At 40.7% G+C, this 18,221-nt stretch overlaps 1 protein-coding gene across 2 annotated transcripts in view; it reads left to right on the forward strand.

The window, feature by feature from the left end:
* Positions 1–18,221, forward strand: part of LOC122662661 (protein LAZ1-like) — a 68,503-nt gene that overhangs the window by 15,256 nt on the left and 35,026 nt on the right. For both annotated transcript variants that reach the window (XM_043858363.1, XM_043858364.1), the window contains exons 5-6: positions 10,233–10,417; positions 10,528–10,616. In XM_043858363.1, the coding sequence (XP_043714298.1) occupies positions 10,233–10,417; positions 10,528–10,616 (274 nt within the window). The remainder of the gene's footprint in view (positions 1–10,232; positions 10,418–10,527; positions 10,617–18,221) is intronic.

Here is an 18,221-nt window from a genome sequence, read left to right on the forward strand (position 1 = left end):
AATTAAGTGGGCCATATAGGAAGCCCATCCATTTGGGCTGCACAAAGAACCTTTGTCGTACAGTATATTTTGTGTGAAAATAGATGGAAAATTATTCTGTATTTTCCCCTTATATGGCTAATAACTACTTTATTTTATTATTTTTAACATTTTAGTATTTTGGAAAAACAATTAAAATTTTATTACTGAAAGAAATAATCTTACCACATGTTAGATTGCCAATAAATAGTGTCATGTATGATTTTTTATAATGTTGACATCAAATACTGTGTATCTTGTACCATTTATTGCAATTTCTTTTAATATTGTTGACAAACCAGTAAGTCTATCAAACTAGCCAACCCCCTCCCCCCCAAAAAAAAAATCATAAAACAATTTTGGATGGTTCTTGAATGCATCATCTAAACATTCCTACATGTTTATATATGTATACTTATATTAGAAACCTAAATTTTCAGAGCAAAATCTTAAGTAAATTGATGAGTCTAGATTATTTGTCAAATAATAAGTCTTTGCTATAGATTTTGTTCATATTTCAATGATTGACAAAAGTGAAATATATATATGATGAAATTCAAGTCCTTGATTAATGCATTCTTGATCTGGGATAGTCAAAAAGTTCTTTTTTCTGTGAAATTGGAAAGGCAATCAGTTGGAAACAACTCTTGGGCTAGATCTGAAACTGTTTATTACCTGTTCTTCTGCATGATGTGCTTCCATGTTGTCTTCACTTTTCATCCTAGATCAGCGTTAATTCAAAGAGGAAATAGCAGTTTTCTGTGGTTTCTAGGATTCGGAAGCAGGTTTTTATGGCAAAATTGTCATGGCTATTTTTCTTTATTTATTTTAATGCATCTCTTTTTGTTTTTCTGTTCATTTTTATCTTATCCTGATTCTCTCCTTTATTTTTTATTTGAGTTTTTTTTTTTTTTTGGTTGATTTCTTCCATGTCCATGCACATTTATGTAACTGTATACAAGGGTGGAAACCTAGTCTGGCCTGCCTGATCCTGGGCATTTAATAAACAGGCCATTCTTGGGTAGTGCACCATCGTGATTGTTACATAGGCTGGGCTCAGGCGTGGGTTCCAGATCTGAGGAGGTAGTATACACCCTTGCCTACAACGCCATCTGATGCCACTTCCTCCTACCCCCTCTTTTCTTGATGAGTATATGAAACCGCCTTAATTAAAATGTTTTTATTGTAATTAAAATGGTTTGTAATGTATAAAGTTGAATAAAATATTATTTTTATTTTCAAAGTTTGCCCAAACCCACCTGAATATAGTGAGCTGGACTTCAGAATGCTACCCCTTTGCCTTTTTATAACTGGGCAGGTTTGGGCTGGGCACATAGCCCGAGAACTGCATACTCAACAACAACAAACTCAGCCTTATCCCAACTTAATGGGCTCGGCTACATGGATCCAAACAAAACAAAGTAGGAGCAACCGGGGCTTGATGACCACGGAAACCTTTTTTTTTTTTTTCCTTTTGAAGAAGTAGAATTACAGACACTGATTATGATGTTTAGATTTAATAATAGAAATCCCTCTTCCCAAACTTAATTATTTTCTGTTATTGATTTCGTGGTGACCTACTCACTAGTAACTTCCTTAAATACAACAACAACAACTCAGCTTTATTCCAACTAAATGGGGTCGGGTACATGGATCCTTGCCCTCCAATCAGCTCTATTTGAGGTCATACTTGATACGAAGCCAAAGCTATGCATGTTTTTCCTCACCACTGATGCAAACCCGAATGGGTAACTGTTAAGTGGATCTGAATTAGAACTCTATGCTTAGATGATTAATGCATCCTAAGCACTTCTATATTTATAATTATAATGAATAATTAACACTTAGTACATTAGCAATGTGGGACTAAACCACATATACCGAAATAACAAAATAACAAAATAAAGAGGGTATAATGGTCAGAATACCCCCACGGTATTCCGACCATATATCTAACACTCCCCCTCAAGTTGGAGCATATATATCATGCATGCCCAACTTGACTAAGATAGGATGAAACAGCTTGCTACTCAGTCCCTTAGTGAACACATCAGCTAGTTTATCAGTAGATTTTACAAAGGGAACACAAATGAGGCCGGCTTCAAGCTTCTCCTTGATGAAATGTCGGTCAACCTCCACGTGTTTAGTACGATCATGCTGGACAGGGTTATGAGCAATGCTAATGGCGGCTTTATTGTCACAATAAAGCATCATAGGAAGATGGACAGCAACACCGATATCCTGCAATAATCCTCTAAGCCACAGAAGTTCACAAATGCCTTGTGCCATTGCACGGAACTCGGCTTTAGAACTAGACCTTGCCACAACATTCTGCTTTTTGCTACACCATGTGACAAGGTTCCCACCCACAAAGGAACAGTAGCCAGAGATAGATTTCCTGTCAGGAGAACCAGCCCAATCGGCATCAGTATAGGCTTCAATCTTCAAGTGACCATTGGGAGATAGAAGGATTCCCTTTCCTGGAGCAGACTTTAAATACCTCAAAATACGACGGACTGCATCCATATGAGAGGAATAGGGATCATGCATGAACTGACTCTCCAAACTTACAGCAACTGCAATGTCAGGGCGTGTGTGAGAAAGATAGATTAGTTTGCCCACTAATCGCTGATAAGCACCCTTGTCAACAGGCTCACCCTCTTTCTCCCTAAGTTTTGTAGTAGCTTCCATAGGAGTATCGGAAGGATGACAGCCTAGCAGCCCTATCTCAGTCAATAGATCAAGGACATATTTTCTTTGAGAAAGAATGATGCCCTTTGAAGATCGAGCAACTTCTATCCCTAGAAAATATTTAAGAGGACCAAGATCTTTGACCTCAAACTCACGGCCAAGAAGAATTTTCAAATCCCTGATTGCAGCATCATCATTACCAGTGACCACAATATCATCCACATAGACTATGAGAAGAGTAACCTTGTTACCAAGCCGTTTGATGAACAAAGTGTGATCAACATTGCTTTGCTTGTAACCTCTGAAATCATAGCCTTATGAAATCTGCCAAACTAGGCCCTATGTGACTGCTTCAAACCATAAAGGGCACGCTTCAATTTACAAACCCTGCCCTTAGTCCTGTCATCAGAAAAACCTGGTGGAATGTCCATATATACCTCTTCCTCAAGCTCCCCATGGAGGAAGGCATTTTTGACATCTAATTGCTGAAGATCCCACCCAAGATTTGCAGCACAAGATAATAACACCCTGACGGTGTTGAGCTTTGCCACTGGTGCAAAGGTCTCCGATAATCAACTCCATAAGTCCGAGTGAACCCCTTTGCAACCGGACGGGCCTTATACCTATCCACCGAAACATCAGCCTTGCTTTAACCACGAAGACCCATCTACATCCCACGGTTTTTTCCCTGGAGGAAGAGCCACAAGATCCCACGTATTATTTTTGTGAAGTGTTCTCATTTCTTCCAACATTGCTGCCTTCCACTTTCCATCTGTAGATGCTTCCTGCCAATTTCTAGGAATCGAGATAGAGGAAAGAGAAGATACAAAGGCACGAAAAGAGGGAGAAAGAGAGTTATAAGAAACAAAATGAGATATGGGATGTAAAGTCAAGTCCTAGTACCTTTGCGAAGTGCAATAGGTAGGTCGGAAGTAGATGGATTACCAGGAGATGTAGGATCCGTGTGCGGAGCCGGCAATTGGATGGGTGCGGTGCTACGAGTGGGATGCGTTTGCCCTCGGTGGATCGCCCCTTGTATAGGTGATCATGTTGGAGTTGTCAATTCTCTTCTGAAATTCACCAATAGTTCTCTGGACTGGAGTCAACTCCCCCTGGATAGGAACATTAACACCACTATTTTCTATGGTCTCCCCTTGTAAAGGATTCCCATTAGGTGAAGGAGGCACAGCCAGAGGTGGTTGGGCAGTCGCCAAAGTAGGATGGGAAGCATCCACACAAGGCTGGGTAGCAGCCGTGGGTGGTAAAGAAGGCTGGGCAGCCACCAGAGGAACCTCAGGTAGAGGAATCTCAAAGGATACATCTTCACTAGAACTCTCCCTCTGAAGAGGTGGCGAAGAATAATAAGAAAGGGACTCATGGAAAATAACATCCATACTAACCATGGTACGGCGGGAAGGGGGATGGTAGCATTTATAACCCTTCTGGGTCGGTGAATAACCCAAGAAAATACAACGGAGCCCCCGAGGCTCAAGTTTCCCTGGAGATCTTGTATCCCTAGCATAACACACACAACCAAACACCTTGGGCGGCACAATAAAGGAGGAATTACCCAGTAAAATATCAGAGGGGCTACGGGAGTTAAGAACCCTAGAGGGTAGCCTATTAATGAGATAGGCCGCAGTGAGGACCGCATTCCCCCAATACTGAGGCGGGACATTCCTCTCAAACATCAAAGCCCTAGCCATTTCTAACAAGTGGCAATTTTTTCTTTCCACCACACCATTCTGGGCAGGGGTATCAACACAACTAGTTTGATGAATGATTCCATGATCAGTCAAATATTTTTGAAATTGGGATTCTGTATACTCTGTTCCATTATCACTTCTCAATACTTTAAGAGTAGCCTGGAACTGAGTTTGGACCATTTTATGAAAGTGATGAAAACATGAAAAAACTTGGTTTTTTGTGTGCAAAGGATACACCCAGGTGTTCCGAGAATGACAATCAATAAAAAAGACAAACCAACGATGACCAGAAATAGATGGTTTACGACTAGGACCCCAAACGTCAGAATGCACTAATTGAAAACAAAAAGAACTCCTTTTATTTGAAATTGGATAAGTTGAACGTGTCTGTTTGGCCAGAACACAAGCCTCACAAAAAAAATCATCCTTAGTACGAAGGGTGACCAAACGAGGAAATAAATGAGCTAAAATCCCTAAAGGGGGGTGACCTAACCGAGAGTGCCACTGGGAGAGTTCAGAAGAGACCAAGGAGTTCTGATGCAGCGGAGAAGGTGGTGGTGGAGAGAAGCGTCCGTCATCAAGCAGGTACAGTCCACCGTGCACTTTACCCAATCCAATCGTCTTCCCAGAGTCCAGATCCTGAAACACACAATGAGAAGGGGAAAAAATGACTTTGTAGTTTAGATCACGAGTAATACTACTAATTGAAAGAAGGTTAGTAGTAAAATTAGGAATGTGCAAAACAGAAGACAAGGGAAGAGAGGAAGTGCAGTTGATGATTCCTTTTCCAGATATGGAAGAAAGGGAACCATCAGCCACTTTGACCTTATCTTTCCCAGAAGTGGGAGAATATTTGTGAAACAGACTAGAGGAACCGGTCATATGATCTGTAGCTCCAGAATCTATGATCCAAGGATGGGAAGCCACAGAAGCACAATGACCTCCAAATGAAATACCTGACCGGGCAAAGTGTGAACCTGAAGGAGTTGAAGAATTGGCAGTGGCTGATGTAGTAGAAGCAGCAGCAGCAGAAGACCTTAGCATACGTAGGAGTGCTTGTAGATCATCCTGGGATAGACCAGTGTCAGTAGTAGGAGCTGCAGTAACAGTCTCAGTTTGATGGGCCTTGGTCTTTGTCTTTATCTTTGTCTTGGCAGCCCTTTTAGCTTCAAAATCAGCCGGTTTCCCATGAAGTTTCCAGCACTTCTCCTTGGTGTGGTAAGGTTTGTGACAGTACTCACAAACAACAGACCTGTAGTAGAATCACAAGAGAAGCAATGCCACTAGGTGCGGGAGTGGCGGGGCAGCAGCCTGGAGAGCTGATCGTCGAATAGGAGGGTGCAACATGGCAGCCCTACGGTTTTCTTCGGAGGAGACTAGGGCATATGACTGTTCAAGTGTGGGAAAAGGCTTGTGACCCAACACTTGAACCCAAATCTGATCATACTCCACATTTAATCCTGCCAAGAAATCATAAACCCTGATCTTGTCCATGTGTTGCTTATAAGAAGTAATATCTGCAGCTGTACTTGGGTGAAAATCAGAAAAATGGTCCAATTGCTGCCAAAGGCTGCGCAAGGTAGCATAGTATTTGGAGACTGTCAATTCTCCCTGAGTAGTGTGAAGGACCTTCTTCCTGATTTCATATACCTGGGCATCATTGCCAAGCTGTCCATAAGTCTCTTTGCAAGCGGCCCAAATTTCTGAGGCTGTATCAAGGAGAAGAAAATTGTGTTGTAGATCTGTAACCATAGAACCAATCAAGTAGGACATAAGAACTCCATTGTTGGCAAGCCACTTGTCTTGAGCAGCCCCAACCTCAGTAGGCATAGCAGTGGATCCCCTAATATGACCAGTAAGGCCACGGCCAGCAATGGCAAAGGAGGCAGACCTAGACCAAAGTAGGTAATTGGTGCCATCCAACTTGATTGGATTTGGAGAGAAAGTATGATACTCTGGTTTGCTGTTTCCATCACCAACATAAGTAGTAGTCGAATTCACAGAGTCACCCATGGAGACAGTGAAGAATCCCAAATCGGAGAAGAGGGCTGTTGTGAAGAGAAAACCAAGAACACCTCCAAATTAAGGGCTGAAACAAGGATGAAAGCCCTCTAATAATGAAGGAATAAGTGTCTCCAAGAATCAGCAACAGCAGCTAGAGAAAACCTTGAGATCGATATTTTCAGGGTTTTGAAAAAAACCCTGAAATTGCTGAAATCGATAAGATGATGTGAGGCCTGAAAAGTGACTGTATGAGGCTGAAATTGCAGTCGAAGGACACTTGAACAGATGTGAAGCACTCCTCAAAAAATCAGAATTAGCTGATAAGTGGAACCCTAAGATCGACAATTGTCAGGGTTTTGAAAAAAACCCTGAAAGTGAAGAGATATCGATCTTGAGGGCTGGAACTTGATGTAGCTTGATGTAGGTGCTGGAATACTGATCTGCCGCAGGTCTGAAGCTCCAATATAGTGAACAAAGTCCTTGTAATATAGTGTGAATCTGTCCAATGAAGGCTAAAGTCTTCACTATTCGCAGCAAAGGAGGGCAGCACCTTATCGATCAATTCTTCATATCATGAAGTGTGGTAACAAGGGAGGGCAGCAGCTGGATCAATAGATCACCTCATCAGTGCTGCCCTATGGGACAAAGAAGAACAATGCAAAACAAAGGAAAGAAGAGGAGAGAAGAGAACAGGAGAGAGATCGAGAATTAGAGAAGGGGAGGGAATCGTGGATGGTTCTAATTCATAACCAGCTCTGATACCATGTTAAGTGGATCTGAATTAGAACTCTATGCTTAGATGATTAATGCATCCTAAGCACTTCTATATTTATAATTATAATGAATAATTAACACTTAGTACACTAGCAATGTGGGACTAAACCACATATACCGAAATAACAAAATAACAAAATAAAGAGGGTAGGTGTTGGACAGCTTGGCTAAAATTGGTTAGTTCTGATCCTGCTGTGTTGGTGTTTGAATGATGAAAGTGGAAATGGTGCAAATGGTGATGGATGATGAATGGTGAATGTTGAAGATAGTAGGATAACTTTGGCAAGCTAGAGTCCCACTAGTTACCCAGCCATAGGAGTCCCACCTAGGCCCGCTGTAGGAATCTCACCTACGCCCTCTTGAGTTACACAAGAAAATATTCAGATTGTTTGTTGTAAAAGTTCATTGGGTGCTTTTGAGAGCAGCCCATGGTTTGTATTATATAGGAGTGGGGGAGGCTTTAAAAGCCTTGAGTACATCAAGTAGCATTAAAGTAGACTCTTAGAATTCCAAATCCCCGCATTAAAGTAGACTCTTAGAATTCCAAAGCCCTTTTGGGATTCCCCATACATAGATACCAAATCCTAGACATGGAAAACTACCCCTAAGACCTAGAAACTAAAACCAATAAAACATTAAAGACATAATACTTGAATCTAGGAATATGAAAAGATTAACACTAGACTCTAAACTGATACTTAGAAAAATTAAAAGACTTAACTAACAACCTAGGAATAGGAAAAGGCTTATAAATATGGCTAGAAAATATGAAAATAAGCTACTACGAAGCCTAATCTTGTATGCCTTCCTTGTATCCACATTTTAGGCCCATTAAAGTGACCCATTACAAAGAAAACACAGAGAATCAAAAGCCCAATGTATACATAACCCCACCAAAGGCTTATTTCCAATAAAAGAAGCCCATTACATGACTTATCTGCATTAACCACTCCTCATCTACTCACTCCCACGCACGCTGCTCATCGGGACCGAAGCGTAATTCATTCTTGTCGCGGTAAGCCTCGCCCTATTCCTAGGGTCATTTTAAGTCTGCATCTAGCTCTTTTAGTTTCTTCAATTTGAATCAAATCACTCCTCCGTACTGGAGCATCCAAAGGCTTCCGTTGAACATGGCCATGCCACCTCAAACAATTTTCTCGTAGCTTGTCATGTGTAGGAGCTACTCCCAAAATCAGCTCTAATTTGATCATTCCTAACTTTATCCTTCCTAGTTTTGCCATTCATCCATCTCAACATCCTCATCTCTGCTACACTGATTTTATCTATATGATGCTTCTTTAACTGCCCAACATTCTACACCATACACCATAGTCGGCTGTATGATTGTCGTATAACATTTTCCTTCAAGTTTTAAAGGAATACGTCGATCACACAACACTCCAGACAGACATCTTCGCTTCATCCATCCTATTGTAAATCTCTGTGAAACATCATCCTCTATATCACCTTCTTTATTTATGATTGAACATAGATACCTAAAATAATCACTTTGCGGAATCTCCCTCTCATCAATTTTCACCATATCATTATCCGTCCTAGTGTAACTAAAGTTACACACCATATAGTCCGTCTTCGTTCTACTTTATCTTAAAACCTTTTGATTTCAAGGTTCATCTCCATAACTCCAACTTGCCATTAATCCCTGCTTTTGTCTCAACCACCAAAACAATATCATCAGCAAAAAGCATACACCAAGGAACCTCATCTTGAATGTCTCTAGTTAAATCACCCATGATAAGCGTAAATAAATAAGGGCTTAAAGCTGATCCTTGATGTAACCCAATTGTAATTGGGAATTCACTACCTAGACCCCCCCCCCCAGTTTGCACTAACAACTTCCTTGAATAATAAGTATAAATTCCCTCGAAAAGAAAAGCTTGAGAAAGATAAGAGAAGCTGAAGCACAAATTTACCTGTAGTTTTGATCCAATTGGGTGATGAACTTTATGTTTTTGTTTTGATGACACATTGCTGATATAGTTGGTTCAACTAGGTTTGACCTCCCATCTGACTGTATTGATCCAACATAGGCTGATCTTTGATTTGATTATTGATCAGCTTTCAATATATAGGCTTATGTACATATAAATGCATTGTTTAGTCTGGAGATACTTTCATAAATATGATTTCTCCACTTATAGACATGTTGGTTCCATTTTATGGCTTTATTTAGTTGCTTCTGTACAAGCCAAAGAGGTTCAAGTTAAAGGAGTTAGGTTTCATGAGACTTTACTATTCCAAAGGATATGGATGCAAATTGTTGGAAGACAGTAGCCTGTGGACAAGTCCTGTAGACAAATATATATGATTTTGTACATGTACAATATATGCCTGCTCATCTATATACATACATACACATGGGTTTGCACTAGTCAGGGGACTGGATTAGGTAGCTAAATCTTGGATGATTTGTATGCATCTCAGATGCTGTAGCATACTAAATTTCACCCTCACGACTGGTCATCCTGATCCAAAATTTGGACCTTGAAGTGCAGGCAAGGATTACTTATATGCTACTAGATATGTACAGAAAGCCCAGTCACAAATGCCCATCCACGTACGAGTAACAAATTTGTCCAAACTAGTTCGTATAATCCTGACTCATCTCTTAGCTTATGCTTAGGCTCTTCAAATGAATTTTATTAACCCCCTATATCTGGGCCAGCCACCTTGAGAAGTTATGATACGGAAAACATGTACCTGTTCCATGAGCTTCTGCAAGGTATCAAAACAAAAGACCTGCATAATGTATAGTAGCAGTGGAGGGTTATATGATGATAATTAATAAATATCAGCACTGCTGTTTCTTTTCTAGGCTTTTAACATGTAGATAACTAAGATGAGTGTATTTCCTATAGTTCTCTAGACAGAAGAAGTAAGTCAGCAGGAAAAACTATAGTATTGCCTCTGGGAATTGCCTCACGGTAGATGTACAGTAGATGGTTATATTGTTCATGGATATTTAAACTTAAAACAGCAGCTAATTTTCATATTTACCAATGTTATGATCATCTTTAGGTGGGGAAGAGAGGACAATCGAGTTTATGGAGCGGCAAGGACGGGCAGGTTCTAAAACACCCTTACTAGAAAATAGTTCTCAAAAGGGAACTGTAAAGCATACTTTTCCTATGAACTATTTCTTTAAACCATGGAAACTTGGTCAATGGTTTTACCAGCTTGTAAAGTTCGGAATTGTTCAATATGTATGTTTGCTTTCTGGCAGAGCCCCATTTCTTTCAACCTTTATTTTATCTCAGTGGAGCAACTAATGTAATGTCGCTGATAGCTTTTTTTTTTCTTTACTTCTTATCAGATGATAATAAAGACTTTAAGTTCTATTTTGGCGGTTATCCTACAAGCCTTTGGGGTGTACTGTGAAGGAGAGTTTAAATGGGGTTGTGGGTAAGTTACTGTCCATATCTACCACCTCGGAAGAATCTTTTTTGAGTATAAATTCAATCTGTTGGCATTGGGCAGCATTCCCATTTAGTTAGAAGGCTCCTTGATAATATTCTTCATTTCCTGAGTTGTTCTTCCCATCACTGTTCCAGGATGACCTCATTTTAGATTGTTGAGGTTGCCCATGTGGATCTTATCTGTATTTTGGCTTTTCTGTTGTTTTTTACACCTGAACAATCTAAAACTTGATGCATCTGTAGCTGTAAGATGAACCTAGTTATATGTGTCTCATTTGTTAGCATGGAATATTATAAGATGTCAATCATTACTAACATGCCTTCATCTATAAATAAATTGTGGTATTCTGTACTTTGAAATTACATCAGCAATGCTAATCCATCATTGTTAATTGTTGAAAATCATTTATTATCCATTTTCTTTTCTGGTACTCTTTATTGTTCATTTTTTATTTTCCAATCAGTAGAATTGAATCATCTGGCTGTATCTTGTACATTTGTTTGCTTATATCTGTCTGAGGTGTTTGAAGGATGTAAATGCCTTTCCAAGAATGGCTGGAGCCCCAGACCCCGTTCTTATGAATCTTACTCTGCAGCACATAAATGGAAAGAAAATGTTACATCTTGTGCAATAAAAGAATTATACACCATAGGTGTACATTGTGATTGAACCATAATTGCTCAGTCAGCAGCTGCAAAATTAATGCAGTGTTGTATGCATATGCTCTTCATTTTAGAGGTGATCTTTGAGGTACTAGTACTGCTTTTTCTGTGTGCTGTATTGGATTTCCTTGGTGGTGTTTGGAGGCCATGATGTTCGTAGTCTCAGTCTCTCAGAAATGAACCAATTCTATACAATCCTTCGGCTGAGATTTCTGTCTTTGAAGGTCTCATTGGTGTATGATTCCTCCTTATTAGTAATGAGATCTTGAAGTGCCCCTAACTTTTTAAGGCACAATAAGCTTATCAAGGGGATTTTCCTCTCTATTTTATGATCTTGGAGACCTATTCCTCTATTTTTTTAGAGGTTCCCCTCATGTGTATCTGCAATTTGGATTGAACATTCACCATAGTTGTCACAGTGTCTAGGCAACACCAACAAGGAGGCCTTGACAACCATGACCTTCACTCAGTTGATCAATCAATGAGGTTTGCATATTTAATGCTGCAAGAGCCAAAAGAATAAGTATGGCATGATACCTAAATTGGCCCCAATTATTACTTGAAGAGAAAGGGAAAGAATAACCAAAGGAAAGTTTGAAAGAGATGAGGCACAGTTCAATCCCAACCTCTGAATGGACCTTCATCACTCTAGGGTGTTCTCACCATGAAGATCTGGGTCTCATATCGTACATCGAAAATGAATACATGCAGAATGCATTTACAAAATATCTCCCTATAATAATCCTTTAAGTTGCTGCAAGCTGTCCTCCACTAATAAGTTCGAAGTTTGAAGAAAGATAGGGAAGTTGTAGACTACAAGCAACAAACTGATACTACTTAAGGTCAAGTTTCAAGAAGAAACTTTACAATCTTGTAAATCTCTTTGTAGGGCATTTTTCTTGTTATACAGATGCAATGTGTACATCTCGTACACTTCAGCCTTTTTTTTTTGTTTGTGGGTCTTGTTATGGGATACCCACTGAGCTGATCTACGAAGTTGCACCTGACATAACATATCTGCTTTCTGGCAGCTCTGATTGGTAACGTAGTTCTAGAACCCCTAAGATCTAGGGTTTAGAAACTAACAGAAATTTCCAGAATCACAGAAAAGTTGAGAACCATATTCAAGAGAATAATCAGCAAATCAACAATTCAGAAGTGGTCCAAAGTCTGGTTGAAGGCTCAATTAATCGGGAAGAACAGAATATTCAAATCTGAGAATATTAAAAGCTAGATGGGTTGAGACATACTGGCCTAAGGACGACTATCAGTCAATAGGAGTCGAGCTTAGACAAAGTGATGTAGATCGAAATATGAAGAAAAAAAGACCAAACACTGTTCACGTGAATAGTGTCTCAGCCCATATTTGCCTTGTGTGGGGATGCTTTTTAATAGATCTTGTGGGCCCATCAAGTGGAGAAAGAGTTAGATTTTAGGTTAGGAAAGTAGGTAAGAAGAGGAGAAGAAGTTGGAGGAGGAGGAGGAAGAGGAAGAGAGGAGAGGAAGAAGGAGACAAGGAGAAAGAAGAGAAACTATTTCGGTTGTAATTGTTGTGTTGGAGATTATTCTCTCCACACCTATATTACTCAAATAACAACTCTTAACATATTACATCCAACCTCCCTAAGGAGGTAAAAGGTAAAAAGAAGAGAAAGAAGAAATTACAGAATAAAGGAACTAGATAAGGTCCAGTTCTTAAAGTACATAAATTCTAATAACTCTAACACTCCCCCTCAAGCTGGAGAATAAATGTCATGCATTCCCAGCTTGCTTAGGAGAGTACCAAACTGAAAAGAGGCAAGTGCCTTGGTGAAGATGTCTGCAGTTGATCACCAGTCTTTACAAAAGGAGTACAAATGCAGCCAGAGTCTATCTTCTCCTTGATGAAGTGTCTATCAACTTCAATGTGCTTGGTTCTGTCATGTTGTACTGGATTGTGGGCAATACTGATGGCAGCCTTGTTGTCATAGTAGAGTCTCATAGGGCCTTCAGTGTCAAACCCCAGTTTCTGAACTAGTCTTTTCAACCATATGAGTTCACACACTCCATGAGCTATAGCTCTAAATTCTGCCTCGGCACTAGATCTAGCTACAACCGACTGTTTTTTGCTTCTCCATGTAACCAAGTTACCTCCCACAAAGGTACAATAGCCGAAGGTAGACCTCCTGTTTGTGATGGATCCAGCCCAATCACCATTAGTAAAACCTTCCACTCTCAGGTGATTGTGCCTGGCATACAACAGTCCTTTCCCTGGACACGACTTTAAATATCTAAGAATACGATACACAACATCTAAATGGCCACTCTTGGGGGCATGCATAAATTGACTCACTACTCCCACTGTATAGGAAATATTTGGGCGTGTCATAGAAAGGTAAATAAGCTTCCCAACTAGCCTCTGGTACTTTCCCGTATCAACAAGAGAAGGACCACAATCTTCTCCTAGTTTGTGATTCTGCTCAACAGGAGAACTTGCTGGTTTGCATCCTAACATCCTTGTATCTGTCAGCAAATCAAGCACAAACTTTCGTTGACATATGTTGGTTCCTCTCTTGGTCCTTGATACTTCAATGCCTAAGAAATACTTTGAGGGACCTAGATCTTTGATTTCAAACTATTTTGCCAAGTAGATTTTCAGGTTTATTTATCTCAGCCATATCATCTCCAGTGACTACAATATCATCAACATAGACAATGAGGGCTGTGATGGTACCATTGCCCCGCTTGGTAAAGAGAATGTGGTCAACTTGACTCTGGGAATATCCATTCTTCAGAATAGCCTATCGGAAGCGCTCAAACCATGCCTTTGGTAACTGCTTGGTCCATATAGTGCCTTCTTGAGGAGACACACCTTCCCTTCAGCTGAAGGTATTTTGAAGCCTGGTGGGGGTGCATGTACACTTCCTCTTCCAAGTCACCATGAAGAAAGGCATGCTTCACATCTAATTAATATAATGGCCAATCTTTATTGGCAGCCAATGATAAAAGAACTCTTATAGAGTTGTGCTTAGCCACAAGAGCAAGTGTCTCCTGATAGTCTATCCCATAGACTTGATTGTACCCCTTGGCTACCAACCTTGCTTTGTATCTCTCAACAATACCATCAAATTTATACTTGATTGTGTAGAGCCATCTGCATCCAACTGGGATACGTCCCTTGGGAAGATCCACCAATTGCCAAGTACCATTCTTTTCAAGAGCCATCATCTCTTTAGACATAGCTTGTCTCCACTTTGGGTCAGACATAGCATCAGTAACATTCCTGGGAGTAGAAGCTGTAGAGAGAACAGCAATAAAGGCAAGACCTACAGGAGAAAGAGCATCATAGGAAACAAATTGGGCTATAGGATTAGTACAAGCTCTTTTCCCCTTTCTAACATCAATAGGAAGATCTAAATCAGATAGAGGAGAAAGGATATCACCTGATTGAGGAGAATGAATCTCAGGATGTGGATCTAAATCCAAAGAGGACTCTTGGTAGGTCTTCTTTCCTTCATTATGCAAGCCTTCACCTCTCTTGTATTTAATGTGGTAATCCTTTTCCTTACCAGGACCACTGTCAACAACCAAATCTATATTCACATCCACATCCGCAACCCTATGCTTTCCAATGTCAAGCATAAAGGGAGAGATAGGTAGAGGATAATGAAGGAAATCAACAGCCTGTTCACTTCCACAATTCTCCCCCTGAAGAGGGATGGTGCAAAGAAAGGGACAGACTCAAGGAAAGTCACATCTTTGGAGGTGAGGCACCTGCGAGAGGATGGGTGATAGCACTTGTAACCTTTGGTAGTAGAAGAGTACCCAAGAAAGAGACACTTGAGAGCTTTGGGATCAAGTTTAGTACAATGTGATTTGTTAACATGCACATAACAAGCACAACCAAAGACTTTAGGAGGAAGAGACAGCAAAAACTTGTGGAGATAAGATTTCTAAGGGAGATTTGAAATCAAGAAGTTTGGTAGGCATGCGATTAATAAGAAGGAAGCAGTGAGAAGAGCTACAAACCAGAAGGTCTTGGGAACATGCATACCAAACAAGAGATTACGGGTGACCTCCAATAAATGGCGATTTTTCCTCTCAGCAACCCCATTTTGTTGGGGTGTGTCAACACACGCGAGCTGATGGATAATGCCATTATTAGTGAAGTAAGCTTGGAGGCCACCAAACATGTATTCTCCTCCTTTATCAGACCGAACAATTTTGATACGAGTATCAAACTGAGTAAGAATCATCTGATAAAAATTTTGAAATGCATTACAAACATCACTTTTATGGTTCATAAGAACAGTCATCAACAAATGACACAAAGTAACGATGGCCAAATAAAGAGGTTGTAGGGGAAGGTCCCCTAACATCAGTATGCACAATATTGAAAGGAGCAGCAATTCTATTACCATGATATAGATAAGAAGAACGACAATGTTTGGCAAATATACATGGTTCACATTGAAAAATATGAGAAGAAGCAATAGAAGAAAATAAGTGAGGCAACTGTTTCCTCATTGCAACAAAAGATGGATGGCCAAGACGACGATGCCATAACATAACAGACTCCACAAAACTACTATCATTACGTCCACACACATAGGACTAAGCTGTGGGCAAAAAAGGGTCAAAAAGGTAAAGTCCTTGCTCCTCACATCCACCACCAATAATCCTCTTCGTCACCAAATCCTGAAAAAGTCAATGAGAAGGAAAAAATGTGACACAACAGTTCAGAGATTTCGTCAAGTGACTCACAGATAAAAGATTAAGTGTTAGGTTAGGAACATGAAGAACGGAAGTAAGGGAAATAGATAATGTAACAGGGATACTACCCTTACCAGATATGGAGGAAAGGGAGCCGTCAGCTATCCTAACCTTAGCAAATGGTATAGGAATCATAATAATGGGACGAACCAGTCATGTGGTCAATGGCACCAGAGTCAATGGCCCAAGACTAGGCTGTAGTAGAAGCGGAGGTGGAGACCTGCAAAGCTGAGGATGAAGAAGAGCTGGCCACTATGGGTGTAGGAGATATGCTCAGTTGTGACATGACCCTGCGAAACACTGCATCTGCCAAAGTGGAGTCATCCTGTGTAGCATTTGCCTCAATCATCATAGAGTGTGTTCTAGCTCCCCCTCTATGGCCACCACGACCTCGTGTGCCAGGAGGACGACCATGAAGAGACCAACACCTATCCTTGGTGTGTCTAGTTCTCCCACAATGATCACATTTAAACCTGTCTCTCCCAACTCCACTGGCACCAACTGTCTCCACTGCTCTGTCTTCCTCACGGTTAGGCCCTTGGCCTCTACCACCTCCATGGGTGTCTCGGGAAGAACTAGAATTAAGAGCTGACCTCTCAAGAGATGATGCTGGTGTTGGTTCCATAGCAACACGCCAAGCCTCCTCACTCTGTAAGTAACTACAGACCTCACTAAGAGATGGAAGGGGAGACCGGCCTAAAATCTGGAGCCTGATTGGCTCATAGTCAAGGTTCAGACCACCAAGTAAAGTGATGACACGCTCCTTTTCAAGAGTCTAATACACCTTTGCTTCATTCTCTAGGTTGGTCAAGTAAAGATCCCTATAGTGGTCCCCTCCAAAAGACCAAGAAAAGCATTGTAGTACGTAGAAATGGTCATGTCACCCTGCCTCATTGAGTTAATTTTTTTGTAAAGCTGATAGACCTCGGCAGAGTCACCCACTCTATCAAAAGTCTGGGAGACACTGTCCCAGATTGCCTTGGCAGTTTCTTTTCTTATAAACCTTCTCCGAATCTCGGGTGTCATGGAGAAAATTGACCATGTCATGACTGTAGAGTTTTCGGTCTCCCATTTGTCATAGGTAGGTGAACCAGGCTCTAGAGCTTTAATAGTACCAGTAATGTACCCAAGTTTCCCTTTGCTCCTAAGGGAAAGCTTCACAAAGGAAATCTATGTATGTGTGCTCTCATAAACCAACTGAGGGGCAGCTAGAGTGGGCTGTGAATCAACCGAACCAAGTCCAGATGTACCCGAATCAACCATATTGTATGGGAAACAACACTTAACCATAAACCAGATTTCCAACAGCAAGTGGGGAGTACACACTCAACCCAAATAGAGGATTCCAATACAAAACAGAAATTCCAGCAAGGAAGAAAACAAGTACCAGCTGGACAAAGCTTCACCCTAACACTCTCCAAGGAGTAAAAACAGCTTACACAAGCTCCAAGACTTCAAATACAGGTATTCATAATCAACCCTCAGCCAAAAAAGAAGCCCATTGTACCCTAAATGCAAGAACAAGAGAAGGACAGCATTATTGGGTTTACCTGGGCAGAAAAGAGACACCACGAAACTGAGTTATGCTCAAAGAAGAGCCTCATCCATCAATAGAGAACATTAGAGGCAGAAGTAGGACCCTTGTACGATCCTAGTAAGCTGCTCCAACAACCAAACCCATGCCGAAATGGAGAGGAAACAGGGCTGCAACCTGCAACTGGAGGAAATCTGGCTGCAGCTAGATGAGCTTCAAAACTCCATGAGTGCTTCAAGAAAGCTCAAAGAACATCTTCCATCTCTTAAATAGGTTGTATATAACCTATCTCATGCTATTCCAGCAAGTTGTTTACATGAGAGCCTCTTCCTTGGAATCCCTTGTGTGCTAGGGTTCCAAAGAGAGGGGAAAAAATAGAAGCAAGAGGATTGATGCGACTCTCAAACCTAAAGCTCTGATACCAAGTTAGATTTTAGGTTAGGAAAGTAGGTAAGAAGAGGAGAAGAAGTTGGAGGAGGAAGAGGAAGAGAGGAGAGGAAGAAGGAGACAAGGAGAAAGAAGAGAAACTATTTCAGTTGTAATTGTTGTGTTGGAGATTATTCTCTCCACACCTATATTACTCAAATAACAACTCTTAACCTATTACATCCAACCTCCCTAGGGAGGTAAAAGGTAAAAAGA

This window comes from Telopea speciosissima, chromosome 5 (assembly GCF_018873765.1).
Source record: "Telopea speciosissima isolate NSW1024214 ecotype Mountain lineage chromosome 5, Tspe_v1, whole genome shotgun sequence".
Classification (NCBI taxonomy): Eukaryota; Viridiplantae; Streptophyta; class Magnoliopsida; order Proteales; family Proteaceae; genus Telopea; species Telopea speciosissima.